The sequence below is a fragment of the Camelina sativa genome, chromosome 7 (assembly GCF_000633955.1).
Source record: "Camelina sativa cultivar DH55 chromosome 7, Cs, whole genome shotgun sequence".
Classification (NCBI taxonomy): Eukaryota; Viridiplantae; Streptophyta; class Magnoliopsida; order Brassicales; family Brassicaceae; genus Camelina; species Camelina sativa.
Genome location: NC_025691.1, coordinates 23967799 through 23981757, shown reverse-complemented (window position 1 = coordinate 23981757; position 13959 = coordinate 23967799). Strand labels below are relative to the sequence as shown.

Below are 13959 nucleotides of genomic sequence, written 5' to 3'. Positions count from 1 at the left end.
TAAATTAGAGTGTTATCAATGAGATCAAGCTTTGTTCTTTTGGAGTTTTCAGGTCCTCTCAAAGCATTAGAAGAACACCACTTCTGCTCATGGCGAAGCTCCCTCCAAGCATGCTCTAGGGAGAACTTCACTTTCTGATCGTTGACGTACAACTCGTTTGCCATTTGGAGAACATCATCTTCTGACTGGCCACTGGTTCTCCGACTCGAAGCTTGGTTGTAGCATCCTACAAACTTATTAACAGTCTCATTTATTTTTTTTCACCTCTGCTTACATTGACTGGCCCCTCTCTTTGGTTTACCCGCTACTGCTTCACTCGCTCCATAGTAGAATGCAATTCGTTCCCAAAAAGAACCACCCTTTTGCCCATTGCCCACGACTGGATCTTTAACCACTGATCAAGACAATATCTTCCTTGGCAGTCCATCAGATTCTAGCTTCCCTTAAGTTTTCATCTACCTCTTTGATATCACTAAATTGTGTACTAAACTGAGGGATAGGTGATGAGCTTATTTGAATAGGTGAAGAGCTTATTTGGATAGGTGATGAGCTTGTTTGGATAGGAGGAGAAAAAGATGGAAGAGATTCTGGATTATTCACCCCAACTTGGCTAGTCAAGAGGTTGGTAAAGTTTAGAGAAAACCTATATGAATTTCTAGAATCCATACCCTAAAGTCTATGAAAGATGGAGAGAAGAAGAATTGGCTTGGGGGATAGAGAACCATAGAAGCGACATAAATAGCAAAGAACAATTCTTGGGTTCACTCCTAAGGTGAACCCTTTGGTTCACTTCTTCTTATTTTAGCCAATGAGAATATGTTATCTCATAATACATTTAAGAACCTATTTATTCACCTCTTTATAAAATAAGGAAACAAAATCTGTATACATTATAATAAAATTAAAAACTTAAACCGCTTCTTTATAAACCCAAACCGATATATAATTTCATTCTAATTGTAAAACCTAAACCCTAACCATCTCATTTGTAAACCCAAACCGACATATAATTTCCTTCTAATTGTAAAATCTAAACCTAACCATCTCATTTGTAAACCCAAACCGACATATAATTTCGTTCTACTTATAAAATCTAAACCCTAACCATCTCATTTGTAAACCCAAACCGACATATAATTTTGTTTTAATTTTAAAATCTAAACTCTAACCACTTCATTTGTAAACCCAAACTGACATATAATTTCGTTTTAATTGTAAAATCTAAACATTAACCACTTCATTTGTAAACCCAAACCAACATATAATTTTGTGTGAATTGTAAAATCTAAACCCTAATCACCTTATTTGTAAACACATACCGATACATCATTTCATTTTAATTGTAAAATCTAAACGAAGCCAATATTTAACTTTCCTTAAAAAAATTATACAGAATTTGTTTCCTTAATATGTATTATTTTTTAATTTAATTTTGATTTTTTTTTTTTTTTAAACAAGATAATGTATAGAAGATTCTGATTGGTTGAAAAGAAAGAAGTGAACAAGAAGGTTCACCTTAGGAGTGAACCTAAGTATTTCTCAATAGCAAATCTCCAAGACCATTTAAGCGTTGAAGGAGAAGGAAGAGTTTGGTAGTTGGGTTTATTGTAAAGCTTTAAGGTTAGGTTTACAAATGTTTTTTTTTGTGTTTAAGTGTTACAACTACCAAGCATTTAGTAAGTGCTTAACTACCAAGCATTTAGTAAGTTCTTAACTACCAAGCATTAAGAACTAATTCACAATAAGTGTTTAACTTTTACAACTACCTACCCGTTTGTGTTTAAGTGTGACAAAAGAAGCTATCAATGTCAACAACAAAGCAAGACTTCAAGCAAAACTTCAAACATAACCATACAATAAATCAATACCTTTTTATTCTACAAACAAGACTTAAAACAAGAAATCACTGTCAACAATCAATCGGAAATCAAACAGCTTACTACCATTCTACAATACTACAAATCAAACCAGAAATTAATGTCAACAATCAATCGGATTCTAGTTTTAAAAAGCTTTTTAACCTTACCTTCTTTGAGAAGCAGCGATGAAAGCATCAATTTTAGGACAAGCGATGGTGGCACCAAGGAGCAGACGTCTCTGATTTAAACTATGTTTTGCAACAAAAATGTATTTGAGAAACTGTTATTATCACAGAGACAAACATTGTAATGTAAACAAGAAGAATCTTAAAATTCTCACAACACAACACCTGATCGTAGAAGTAACCATAGTGATGTCAACTCAAAACCATGTTAGAAAAGCAAGAGAGAAGCGGGTTAACTCAACTCAATTCAGAAGATGAGACTGAATCTCAACTTCCCTACGAAGCTGATGCTCAACTTGTGACTGTTGAAGCTGCGTCTTAAAAAGAACCTTTAAAGCCACAATGTGATTGCTCTGTTTCAAATATGCATATAAGAAGAAAGACATCAAATCAACAACATCTCCGACAAATCTTTCTGTGAATAACTCAAAAACAATAACATTGATTGTAAAAAGAGACACACACTAACCTGCTTCTCTCTTGCTTTATAAACATGGCCAAACTTTCCTCTACCAAGAGGCTTCCCAACGTCGAAATCGCTTGTAGTCCATCTCTTTTGTGCAGCATCTAATGCCTCCTGACACAATAATCAGAAAGATACAATCCAATTCTACTCTCAGAAAACAATTTAACAATCATAAGAAACCAATCTTTATTGTACCACATCTCCGAATTGTAACCAAGTTTAAACGAAACAAGAATATTTATGAAATATCAAACAACCCAATCGAGAATCCCAAACACAAACGAACAAGGAAGAAACAAGAGAGATAGATACAGAACAAAACCCTAAAATTGAAACATATTCGGCTAAAGAACCATAAAAAAAAGGAATCAATGAGATCAAGAATAAGCAATTGCGAATACCTTTTCTAATTTGGAAGTTGTGATCGAAGACTTGGATCGAATCGAAGAAGAAGACGACGAGGCGAGATCTCTTTCTCGACTGTATTCATCAACCGATCTCGATGAATACAGTCGCAGGAAGAAGAAGACGACGAGGCAAGAGCTATTGTTTCTGGAAACCGATCAAAACGAAGTTTTGATTTTGTATTTTGTTGTTTTGATTTTGTCGAAAAAGAGTGAGAAGAAAACGAAGAAAAGATTTAAAAACAAAAAACAAAACTTAACCAATACAAAAATGACACGTATCGGGTCTCTATGGATCCAAAATGATCGCCGCAGAAAGCTGTGTCTCCCAAAAATTACGATTTAAAATTTTTTTTTTTTGATTATATTACTAAACAAATCAAAGACACCCCAACAATATGGCATTGCTCTAAGTTCTAACTATTTCAATTTGAACTCATACTTTACAAAACTTTCTAGTCCGTTTGCAGCACCATCTTTGAAGCGGGCCACTGTCGGTAAGAAATACCGTAAATAATCTTTATTTTTCTTATAAACAATTTATATATATATATATATATATATCAATTAAAAAGTTCAGAAAGCCAAACTGGAGGAACACCGAAGTACGAAGAACTAAAGATAAAGAAAATGACTTCCTCACTCTTCTCTAGCTACTTTATCTATATAGGTCACAAAAGCTGACCACTTTTTTCTGGTGTAAACACCATCTTCACCGATTCAGAGCAACCCGAAATTGACATTGTAGTAATACAAACACACTCGTATACATGCTCGCTCGCGCACACACACATCATTCACCATTAGGAGAATTGTTATTTATTGTTACAATTATGAAACTAGCGTCATCATTGAGCTGAATATGGTGTTTTAATAATAATCTCAGACTAATTCACTGAGATACTCATCGACAGTGATGTACTTGATATCAGGGTAAAGCTCAGAGGCTTCCACACCGTATGAAGGCTCTATAGTGAAACTGGTCTGATCTCCCTTCACAAATATGGAGTGGTTTATCGCCTTAAAAACATCGATGGGAACTGGAGATAACGCAAAAAAGAAGATATCTTTTTATATAGCAATGAAAAAACCGGTGATAAAGAATCTATAAAATAAACCTCCCCTTGTGATCATCATGCTCGGATTAGAATTTCTAACCTTGGATGCTTTTAAGAATTTGTTCTTCTGAGATGTGAATCTTCTCGAGGGACTTGCCGATCTTTTTCTCCCACAAGGTTACCATATCATTCATTGATAAAGTGTTCTTAGGAGGTTTAATGTAGAGGGTTTTGTTCAGAGTCCTTGGATCATCCACTGTCCTGATTCTGTAAGCAGCAGTATCTTCCTCTTTGTTGATCACAACTGCAAAAACAATCTAAATTATATAAAAATCTTTAATTTTTTAAATTCTACTTTTCTATTACATTATATAATTCTCCACCTTTGGCAATTCCATCCCCTAAAATGGTGACTTTGTCTCTAGGAGGAACACTGTCTTCGCCAAAGATGATAACCTTGTCTCTGGTATGAGAAATGAGACTAGACTCGAACTGGACTAATGTGCGCAAGTAAAAACCAGCAGAGCAATTGCTAACAATGTAAGTGTATGGTATTCTTTCAGCTTCTATGGCTTTCCTAATCTGTACCTTCCTTGCAAAAAAGGTCTTTGCCGACTCGACGGCACTGGTCCTCTCCACGTCTACCCCAAACTCAGCCGGCAAGAATCTCTGGAAAACAACGACTACATATCTAGTATGAGACTATCTGCAATTATTGATTTGTAACGAGCTTTGCTGATGAATCAAATTCTGACCTTAACGTTACCGCGGCTTCTTTGATTGCGGAAATGATCTTGGTTTGATCCAAGATTTGCTTGCTCCCTACGGCTGATATCACCACATCGACCTGTTTGATGGCCTTCACCAAGCTTTCATGATCATTCAAATCTCCCTGACCAAGTCAAGTTACATACATACATAACTAAGGTTATGGTTATGAACTTCATGAATTTGTATACAGAAAATGATAGTTCATGCATACGTGTAGTATTGTGACACCGAGATCTTTGAAGCGTTGGACGGTTTTGCCCTTAACGTGATCGGAGAGAGATGCTTCTCGGACAAGAGCGAACGTTGGGTTACCGGCTTTAGCGCTAGCTTCAACGACGAATTCTCCCATGTAACCAGTCCCTCCGATCACCAGAATCTTGCTTTTCTCCGTCGTCATGTTTCAAAGTGGAAATGACTAACGAATGTGTACTATTTGAATAATGATGCTGTGGGATTTGAGTGAAGGACTTGGCGTCGACAGGGCAATTATTTATGGACGGTATTTAGTGGGTTGATTACGACAATACCTCCTCACTCAACATCCCATGTGATGTGGTGAACAGTTTTCGACTCTCATGTTTTGTTCGTAAAATACAAATTACATAAATTCTAGCACAAACGGTATTCATTATTATATAGGTGTACATATCAAACCAATTAAATGCATACAAAGATATTTGAATTTGTGAAATAATATTATTGTGGTAAAGCACTGTGACAACACATCACAAGAATCATTTTTATTGATACAAACATAAAACTAGCGTCATGGTGGTAAGTTATGAAGTACCTCAAACAAAATAACTGAGATACTCATCAACACTTGTGTACTTGACATCAGGGTAAAGCTCAGAAGCTTCAAAACCGAACGAAGGCTCTATAGTGAAATTGGTCTGATCTCCCTTCACAAACACAGCGTGGTTTATAGACATAAGAACATTGAAGGGGTCCGGAGACTCTGCAAAACAGAAATATAACTTATTTATTCAGCTAATGAAAAAGCCAGTACTAAAGAATCTAAAAGAACCTCAAGATTTGATTTTCTAAACCTTGGATGCTTTTAAAGATTTGTTCCTCTGACAAGTAAGTCTTCTCAAGAGACTTGCCGATCTTTTTCTCCCACAAGGTGACTAATTCATTCATGGATAAAGTGTTGTTAGGTGGATTAATGTAGAGGGTTTTATTCAGAGTCCTCGGATCATCCACGGTTTTGATCGTATAAGCAGCAATATCTTCCTCCTTGTTGAACACAGCTGCATGCGAAAATATTCGACCGTGTTACATTCAACTGTATAAAAAAGCACATTAATATTTCGGATATATATGAAACTAACCTTTGGCATTTCCATCACCAAATATTTTGACTTTGTCTCTAGGAGGAGAAGTGAGACTAAACTCGAACTGAACCAATGTGGGCAAGTAGTAACCGGAAAGGTAATTGGTGACAATGTAAGTGTATGGTATTCCTTCCGCTTCAACGGCTCTCCTGGTCTGTAGTTTCCTTGCAAAAGGCGACTTCGCTGGCTCAACCGCATTAGACCTGTCCACGTCCATCCCAAACTCAGACGGCAAGAATCTCTGCAAATTACGTCATATCCAATATGAGACTATATTGAATCACTAGACTAATTGAATTTGGTGGTGACGGACCAACAACACTCACACAAATCACTAGACTAACTGAATTCTATTTATATTTACATATCCATCCCAAAAGATGTACAAATTCGATCTTATATATATGCAGATCGGATTCTAATCATAATTATTGAGGATATCTCTCCCTAGATTATGATAACTTGATAAGGCTTAGAGTTTATTGTGATAAGGCTTATAAGCCTAGGTTTTAGTTGTTTGTGTTTATCTTAAAAACTCTTTGTATTTTGTATAAATACCCAAGTTGGGGACATTCAATATAATCAAGTTAGTTGGACTACCAATTCTATATGGTATCAGAGTCTAAATCAGTCTAAAAAAAAAAACTCTCTTGTTCTTCGATTGTTTCGATTCTTTGGTTCTTTTTCAAATTCTCTTTGTTTTTGTTTCACGCAAGAAATCATGGGTGATGATGAATCTTCTGTTCCGCTTGGTTCCACCGGTGCCGTTGTTTCTCAAACTGACTCAAAGACCGTTGTCACTCCATACACGTTGTCAAGTTCAGACAATCTCGGTGCTATGATTACTTCGGTTCTGTTAACCGAAGATAATTACATTCAATGGTCTGAAGAGATGTTGAATGCTCTTCAAGCCAAACGGAAGATTGGGTTCATCAGCGGTGCTATTCCCAGGCCTTCTAGTGATAGCCCCGATCTTGAAAACTAGAAAACGGTGAATTCAATGATCATTGGTTGGATATGATCGTCAATTAAACCCATATTGAAAGCAACTGTGACCTTTGTTTCTGGCGCACAAGATTTGTGGGAAGATTTGCAACATCGTTTCTCTGTTGGTAACAAGGTGCATGTTCACCAAATCAAGGCCAAACTTGCTTCGTGTAAGCAAGAAGGTCAGTCTGTTATGGAGTATTATGGAAGATTGTGCAATCTTTGGGACGAGCTGAAAAATTATCGCGTGAGTCCTGTTTGTCCTTGTGGGGTTACATTATCCGCGATTGTGACAGAGGGATGAAGAAAAACTTCATCAGTTTGTGATGGGTTTGGATGATTCAAGGTTTGGTGGTCTCTGCACCACACTCATTGGCATGGATCCTCTCCCTAGTCTTGTTGTGGCTTACTCAAAAGTGATTTGTGAAGAACAGAGAATGTCCTCTGCTCTTGTTCAACAACAAAATCACGAGGCTGTCGGGTTTTTGGCTCGCGGTGACAATCATGAGCAGTCGTCTCGTGGTGACTCTTCTTCACTACAGTTTGATCAACATGTTTCTATTCTTGGGAAGCCACGTTCTTGCACTCATTGTGGCCGCACCGGACATGAACAGAAGGATTGTTGGCAACTTGTTGGATTTCCAGATTGGTGGATGGATCGTAATTCACAAGGTAATAGTGGTGGTCGTGGTTCTTCTGGTCGAGGTAGAGGAGGTCGTGGTTCCATGGTTAATGGAGGAGGAAGAGGACGTGGGCAATCTGTGACTGCTCATGCGACTAGTTCCAACTCTTATGTTTTTCCTCCTTTTACATCTGATCAGTTGAAGGTTTTAACTCAGATGATTCAAGAAAAATCAGGCAGCGGTAGTTCCGACAAATTGTCTGGTAAGCTTGAACTTGGTGATATTATTTTGGACATAAGAGCATCTCACCATATGACTGGGAGACTCTCTTTTCTAACCAATGTTGTGTCTGTTCCGTCGTGTTAGTTTTGCCAATGGTAGCAACACGTTTGCTACAAGTGTGGGTGTTTTGTTTCTTACGGAAAAGTCTCGTTGACGAATGTCCTCTTTGTTCCTTCCTTAAACTGCACCTTGATCTCTGTCTCTCAGATTTTAAAACAAACCAAGTGTCTCGCTACATTCACTGATACAATTTGTTTTCTTCAGGACCGTTTTTCGAGGACTCTGATTGGAAGCGGTGAAGAGCGTGACGGTGTGTACTATCTTACGGATGTGGTCCCAACGAAGATACATTCAGCAAATGTTTCTCTTGATAAAGCTTTGTGGCATCGTCGCTTAGGACATCCAAGTTTTTCAGTGCTTTCTTCTCTCCATTTGTTTTCTCAATCTTCTTCCGCTGTTGGTTTTGACTCGTGTGATGTTTGTTTTCGTGCCAAACAAACTCGAGAAGTTTTTCCAGAAAGTATTAATAAAACTCAAAAGTGTTTCTCTTTAATTCATTGTGATGTTTGGGGTCCATATCATGTTCCCTCTTCTTGTAGTGCAATTTATTTTCTTACAATTGTTGATGACTACTCTAGAGCAGTTTGGACTTACTTGTTACTTGAGAAATCTGAAGTGAGACGTGTTCTTGCCAATTTCATTATGTATGCTAAGAAGCAAATCGACAAAGCGGTCAAGACTGTCCGCAGTGATAACGGTACAGAGTTCATGTGTTTGGCTTCTTATTTTCGTGAGACTAGAATTGTACATCAGACTTCTTGCGTTGGCACTCCACAACAAATGGGAGGGTCGAACGTAAACACATGAATATACTTAATGTCTCTAAAGCATTGCTTTTTCAGGCTACTTTGCCAATCAAGTTTTGGGGTGAGGCAGTTTTGACAGCTGCGTATTTGATCAATCGAACTCCGTCTTCCATTCATAAAGGACGCACTCCGTATGAAATTCTTTATAATTGTAAGCCGGACTACTCTCAGCTTCGTGTTTTTGGTTGTGCTTGTTATACTCATCGTGTAACTCGTGACAAATATGAGTTTGGTGAACGAAGTCGTCTGTGCTTCTTCCTTGGTTATCCCTTCAGTAAAAAGGGATGGAAAGTTTATGATATGGAGCGTAATGAGTTTGTTGTCTCTCGTGATGTTGTCTTCTGTGAGGACTCTTTTCCTTTCTCTGCTGCACAAGCTCCAACTCCGGTCACTTCTCCGACTGTTCCTCTTGATCATGACTGGTTGGATCTCCTACATCTTCTGTTGTTTAGTCTATTGTGGAAAGGGGGAGTGATTATGTACCCTCATCTATCCTCGACAGGGGGTGTCTTGGTTCTTCGAGTGACAACTCCTCCGTTTCTCCTGCTGTTGACTCCTCTGTTCTGGCTTCTGTGACTAATCCGACAAGTGGTGTTGATTCTGGTCCTGTTGTTGTTCCCACTCCTGTTCCAGCTCCGGATTTAGTTGCTTCCTCGTTGCTCCCTTCGCCACCGTTGCATCGTAAAAGCTCACGACAACCCACTCTGTCAGTTCGTTTGCAGGAATATGTTCTCTACAATGTTGTTAGTACACTCGTTCACGCTCACGCTCTTGTCACTGCTTCCTCTCAGTCTTCCTCCCTTCGGTTCACTGCTCGGTTCAAAATTTGGACTAATGCTATGACGAAGGAGGTGGATGCTCTTGAAATTCATCGAACTTGGGATGTTGTTGATTTGCCTCCCACCAAGGTTGCTATTGGTTGTCAATGGGTTTACAAAATTAAGTATAATGCGGATGGCTCGATAGAACGTTATAAGGCTCGCTTGGTGGCTCTTAGTAATAATCAAGTTGAAGGTGAAGATTATCATGAAACATTTGCTCCGGTTGTTCGTATGACCACAGTTTGGACTCTTTTGCGTTTGGTAGCTGCTAATCAATGGGAGGTGCATCAGATGGATGTTAATAACGCCTTCCTTCATGGTGACCTTGATGAAGAAGTTTATATGAAGCTTCCTCCAGGTTTTCGTCACATTCATCCTGGTAAAGTCTGTCGTCTTCGGAAGTCTCTTTATGGTTTAAAGTAGGCTCTGCGTTGTTGGTTTAAAAAGCTTTCCGATTCTTTGCTTCGTTTCGGTTTCGTTCAATCGTATGATGATTACTCTTTGTTTTCCTATTCTCGTGATGGTACTGAATTTCATGTCCTAGTGTATGTTGATGATCTTGTGATTTGTGGAAATCATAGCCGCATGCTTCGGCAGTTTATGGACTATTTGAGTCGTTGCTTCTCCATGAAAGATTTGGGTAAACTCAAATATTTTTTAGGCATTGAAGTTAGTCGATCTCTGGAGGGCATTTTTCTTTCTCAACGAAAATATGCACTGGATATCGTTGCTGACAATGCTTTGGATGGTTCTCGTTTTGCTTTTACACCGCTTGAACATAATCATGGTCTTGCTAAGGATGATGGTCCTCTTCTTCTTGATCCTAAGCCATACCGTCGTCTTGTTGGTCGTTTATTGTACCTTCTTCATACGCGTCCTAAGTTGTGTTACTCGGTGCATGTCTTGGCTCAGTTCATGAAAACTCCACGCACAGCTCACTCGGAAGCTGCTTTGCGTGTTGTTCGGTTCCTCAAAGGTGTTCATGCCCAGGGTATTCTTCTCAAGCCTGATAAAGATCTGACACTGACTGTTTATTGTGATTCAGATTGGTCTTCTTTTCCGTTAACACGCCGATCTCTCAGTGCTTATGTGGTGTTCTTGGGTACTTCTCCTATCTCTTGGAAGACTAAGAAACAGGACACTGTGTCCCATTCGTCTGCTGAGGCCGAGTACAGGTCTATGGTTGTTGCTTTAAAGGAAATAAAATGGTTGTGCAAATTGTTAAAAGTATTGGGTGTCGAACTGTCTACACCTGCTCGTCTATTTTGCGATAGTAAAGTTGTGATTCACATTGCTACTAATCCTGTTTTCCATGAGCGTACTAAGCACATTGAAAATGATTGTCATGTTGTGCAGGACTTTTATCGTGACGGTGTTATTACTTTGCAACATGTGCAGATTGATGAGCAACTTGCGGATATTTTCACTAAGACTTTGAGACAGGATCAGTTTCACTATATCTTGTCCAAGTTAGGTGTTCATGACTTACACACTCCAACATGAGGGGAAGTATTGAGGATATCTCTCCCTATATTATGATAAGGCTTAGAATTTATTGTGATAAAGCTTATAAGCCTAGGTTTTAGTTGTTTGTGTTTATCTTAAAACCTCTTTGTATTTTGTATAAATACCCAAGTTGGAGACATTCAATATAATCAAGTTAGTTCGACTACCAATTCTACAGTAATATATGTAACGGGTTGGTTGAATCAAGATCTGACCTTGACGTTACCGGCTTCTTTAATGGCTGAAACAATCTTGGTTTGATCCAAGATTTGCATGCTCCCAACGGTTGATATAACCACATCGGCCTGTTTAACGGCCTTCACTAAGCTCTCGTGATCGTTCAACTCCCCCTGATCCCAAGTTTGGTATACATAATAACTAAATTATGGATTATGGTTATTGGAATCTTTATGAAAGATATTAAAGGATTAAAGCGTACGTACGTGAAGTATTTTGACGCCGAGATCTTTAAATTTCTGGACGATTTTGCCCTTGACGGGATCGGAGAGAGTTGCTTCTCTAACAAGAGCCAACGTGGAGTGCCGGGCTTTCACGCTTGCTTCTACAATGAGTTGTCCGATGTGACCAGTCCCTCCGATCACCAGAATCTTTGACGCCATGTTTTAGTGTTTGTGAGACCTTTACGATAATGACTGTGTGTACTGATTGAGTGCTAGATTGATTTGAGATGTGAGAGCAATTTATGGACTAGGTTCATTAATTTCCGATGATACCCTAAGATATTTATTTCTTTATTTATTGTTTATCGCAACCACCTTTGATAATATTTATAGCTCACGCCATTGAACTTTTTAGTAAAAATATTTGATTTTGGATATAAAAAACTGATTTGAAGTAGAGAATATATTCTTAGTGGTTTACACGTGTTGATAATAGGTATGAATTACACAATAAACAAGTATGTATCCTTTGTGACGAGTCACTATGTGAAGAGTCACACACACACATAGAGGTAAAGCACTGTGTGACGAGTCACACACATCATCACAAGAATCATTTTTATTGATACAAACATGAAACTAGCATCGTGGTGGTAATTATAAGTGTTTAATCTTTTATGAACTTCCTCAAACAAAATAACTGAGATACTCATCAATACTTGTGTACTTGACATCAGGGTAAAGCTCAGAGGCTTCCACACCAAACGAAGGCTCTATGGTGAAATTGGTCTGGTCTCCTTTCACGAACACTGCGTGGTTTATCGACAACATAATATTGAAGGGAACCGGAGACTCTGCCAAAAAAAAAAAAAAAAAGTTTTGGTTCAGCTAATGAAAAAAGGCAGTGATATATTAAAGAATCTAAAAACATCTCTTGGTTTCGAAACCTTGGATGCTTTTAAGGATTTGCTCATCTGGGATGTGAGTCTTCTCAAGAGACTTGCCAATCTTTTTCTCCCACAACGTGACCATTTCGTTCATCGATAAGATATTGTTAGGAGGCTTAACGTAAAGGATTTTGTTCAGAGTCTTCTGATCATCCACTGCCTTGATCGTGTAAGCAGCGATATCTTCCTCCTTGTTGATCACAGCTGCCAAGTAGTCGAGACAATATTAGCTAGATGCATGTATACAGTTTACTATATATATAAAGCGCATTAAAATTTAGATTCTGAAAAAAAAGACCTTTGGCATTTCCGTCGCCTAAAATGGTGACTTTGTCTCTAGGAGGAGAAGTGAGACCAGGCTCGAACTGAACCAATGTAGGTAGGAAGTAACCGGCAAAGCAACCGGCCACAGCATAAGTGTATGGTATTCCTTCAGCTTCAACGGCTCTCCTGATCTGTATTTTCCCTGCAAAAGCTGATTTTGCGGGCTCAACCGCGCTGGTCCTGTCCACATCCACCCCAAACTCAGACGGCAAGAATCTCTGCACATAACACAAATCCAATATGAGACTATATATATATGTACAAATGAATTTCTCAATAACTACTCTTTTCTGAGGGTTTAAATTCAGGTGGTGATAGAGCGACAACACTAACACAAACACAAACACAAACCAATAGACTAATTAGAAATTATATTTATTGTATATATAAACAACAAACCTTGACGTTACCGGCTTCTTTAATGGCGGAAATGATCTTGGTTTGATCCAAGATTTGCATGCTCCCAACGGTTGATATCACCACATCGGCTTGTTTAATGGCCTTCACTAAACTCTCATGATTATTCAAATCTCCCTGACCACCAAGTCAAATTATAATTAAGTTATGGTTATAAAACGTAGTAATAATAAAAGAAAATTAGATTTGAAGAATAACCTGTAGTATTGTGACACCGATATCTTTGAAACTCTGAACGGTTTTGCCCTTGACGGGATCGGAGAGAGTTGCTTCTCTAACTAGAGCGAATGTGGTGTGGCCGGCTTTGGCACTCGCTTCTACTATGAATTTCCCGATGTAACCAGTTCCTCCGATCACCAGAATCTTGCTTTTCTCCGTCGCCATGTTTTAATTTCAAAAGGTGATGATGATAGGAGTGCGTGCGTTTTGAGTGGTAATAGAATGATTTGGTGGAAATGTGAGTGAAGGAAATGGCTTTGGCAGCCAATTTATGGACCAGACCAGTGGTTGATTGATTTACGATAATAGCCTTACCGAACCTTACTTCAATTCTAAGATTTATTTCTTGTTAGTGTCTCCACATCAAAAACTCTAATTAAAATCGTATTAGTAACTACTGTAATTCCCTTGATGAACCAAAATAATACCATAAACCATACCGTTTTATAACCATTCAACTAACACCAGCCCTTAGCCCCCACCCCC

General features: G+C 38.4%; 3 protein-coding genes across 3 annotated transcripts; all 3 read right to left on the bottom strand.

Annotated features, from left to right (window-relative positions):
* Positions 3420-5212, bottom strand: LOC104702266 (isoflavone reductase homolog P3-like). The gene is made up of 5 exons (XM_010418098.2): positions 4955-5212; positions 4739-4864; positions 4356-4641; positions 4073-4276; positions 3420-3954 (listed from the first exon to the last, which is right to left on the bottom strand). The coding sequence occupies exons 1-5, from the start codon at positions 5138-5140 to the stop codon at positions 3797-3799; spliced, it is 960 nt and encodes a 319-aa protein (XP_010416400.1). The 5' UTR covers positions 5141-5212; the 3' UTR covers positions 3420-3796.
* Positions 5406-11924, bottom strand: LOC104702264 (isoflavone reductase homolog P3-like). The gene is made up of 5 exons (XM_010418097.2): positions 11609-11924; positions 11381-11515; positions 6078-6321; positions 5793-5996; positions 5406-5701 (listed from the first exon to the last, which is right to left on the bottom strand). The coding sequence occupies exons 1-5, from the start codon at positions 11783-11785 to the stop codon at positions 5535-5537; spliced, it is 927 nt and encodes a 308-aa protein (XP_010416399.1). The 5' UTR covers positions 11786-11924; the 3' UTR covers positions 5406-5534.
* Positions 12012-13732, bottom strand: LOC104702263 (isoflavone reductase homolog P3). The gene is made up of 5 exons (XM_010418096.1): positions 13453-13732; positions 13237-13371; positions 12812-13055; positions 12514-12717; positions 12012-12420 (listed from the first exon to the last, which is right to left on the bottom strand). Exons 1-5 carry the CDS (start codon positions 13636-13638, stop codon positions 12254-12256), a joined length of 936 nt encoding a protein of 311 aa, XP_010416398.1. The 5' UTR covers positions 13639-13732; the 3' UTR covers positions 12012-12253.

Excerpts from the sequence above, each read along its gene's own strand:
- LOC104702266 (XM_010418098.2), bottom strand. The coding sequence starts at position 5,140 with ATGACGACGGAGAAAAGCAAGATTCTGGTGATCGGAGGGACTGGTTAC. Across the intron at positions 4,865-4,954 it reads TCGGTGTCACAATACTACAC|GGAGATTTGAATGATCATGA; the intron begins GTATGCATGAAC and ends TGACTTGGTCAG. Across the intron at positions 4,277-4,355 it reads AGGGGATGGAATTGCCAAAG|TTGTGATCAACAAAGAGGAA; the intron begins GTGGAGAATTAT and ends TTGTTTTTGCAG.
- LOC104702264 (XM_010418097.2), bottom strand. The coding sequence starts at position 11,785 with ATGGCGTCAAAGATTCTGGTGATCGGAGGGACTGGTCACATCGGACAA. Across the intron at positions 11,516-11,608 it reads TCGGCGTCAAAATACTTCAC|GGGGAGTTGAACGATCACGA; the intron begins GTACGTACGCTT and ends ACTTGGGATCAG. Across the intron at positions 5,702-5,792 it reads AATCTTTAAAAGCATCCAAG|AGTCTCCGGACCCCTTCAAT; the intron begins GTTTAGAAAATC and ends TCTGTTTTGCAG.
- LOC104702263 (XM_010418096.1), bottom strand. The coding sequence starts at position 13,638 with ATGGCGACGGAGAAAAGCAAGATTCTGGTGATCGGAGGAACTGGTTAC. Across the intron at positions 13,372-13,452 it reads TCGGTGTCACAATACTACAG|GGAGATTTGAATAATCATGA; the intron begins GTTATTCTTCAA and ends CTTGGTGGTCAG. Across the intron at positions 12,718-12,811 it reads AGGCGACGGAAATGCCAAAG|CTGTGATCAACAAGGAGGAA; the intron begins GTCTTTTTTTTC and ends ACTACTTGGCAG.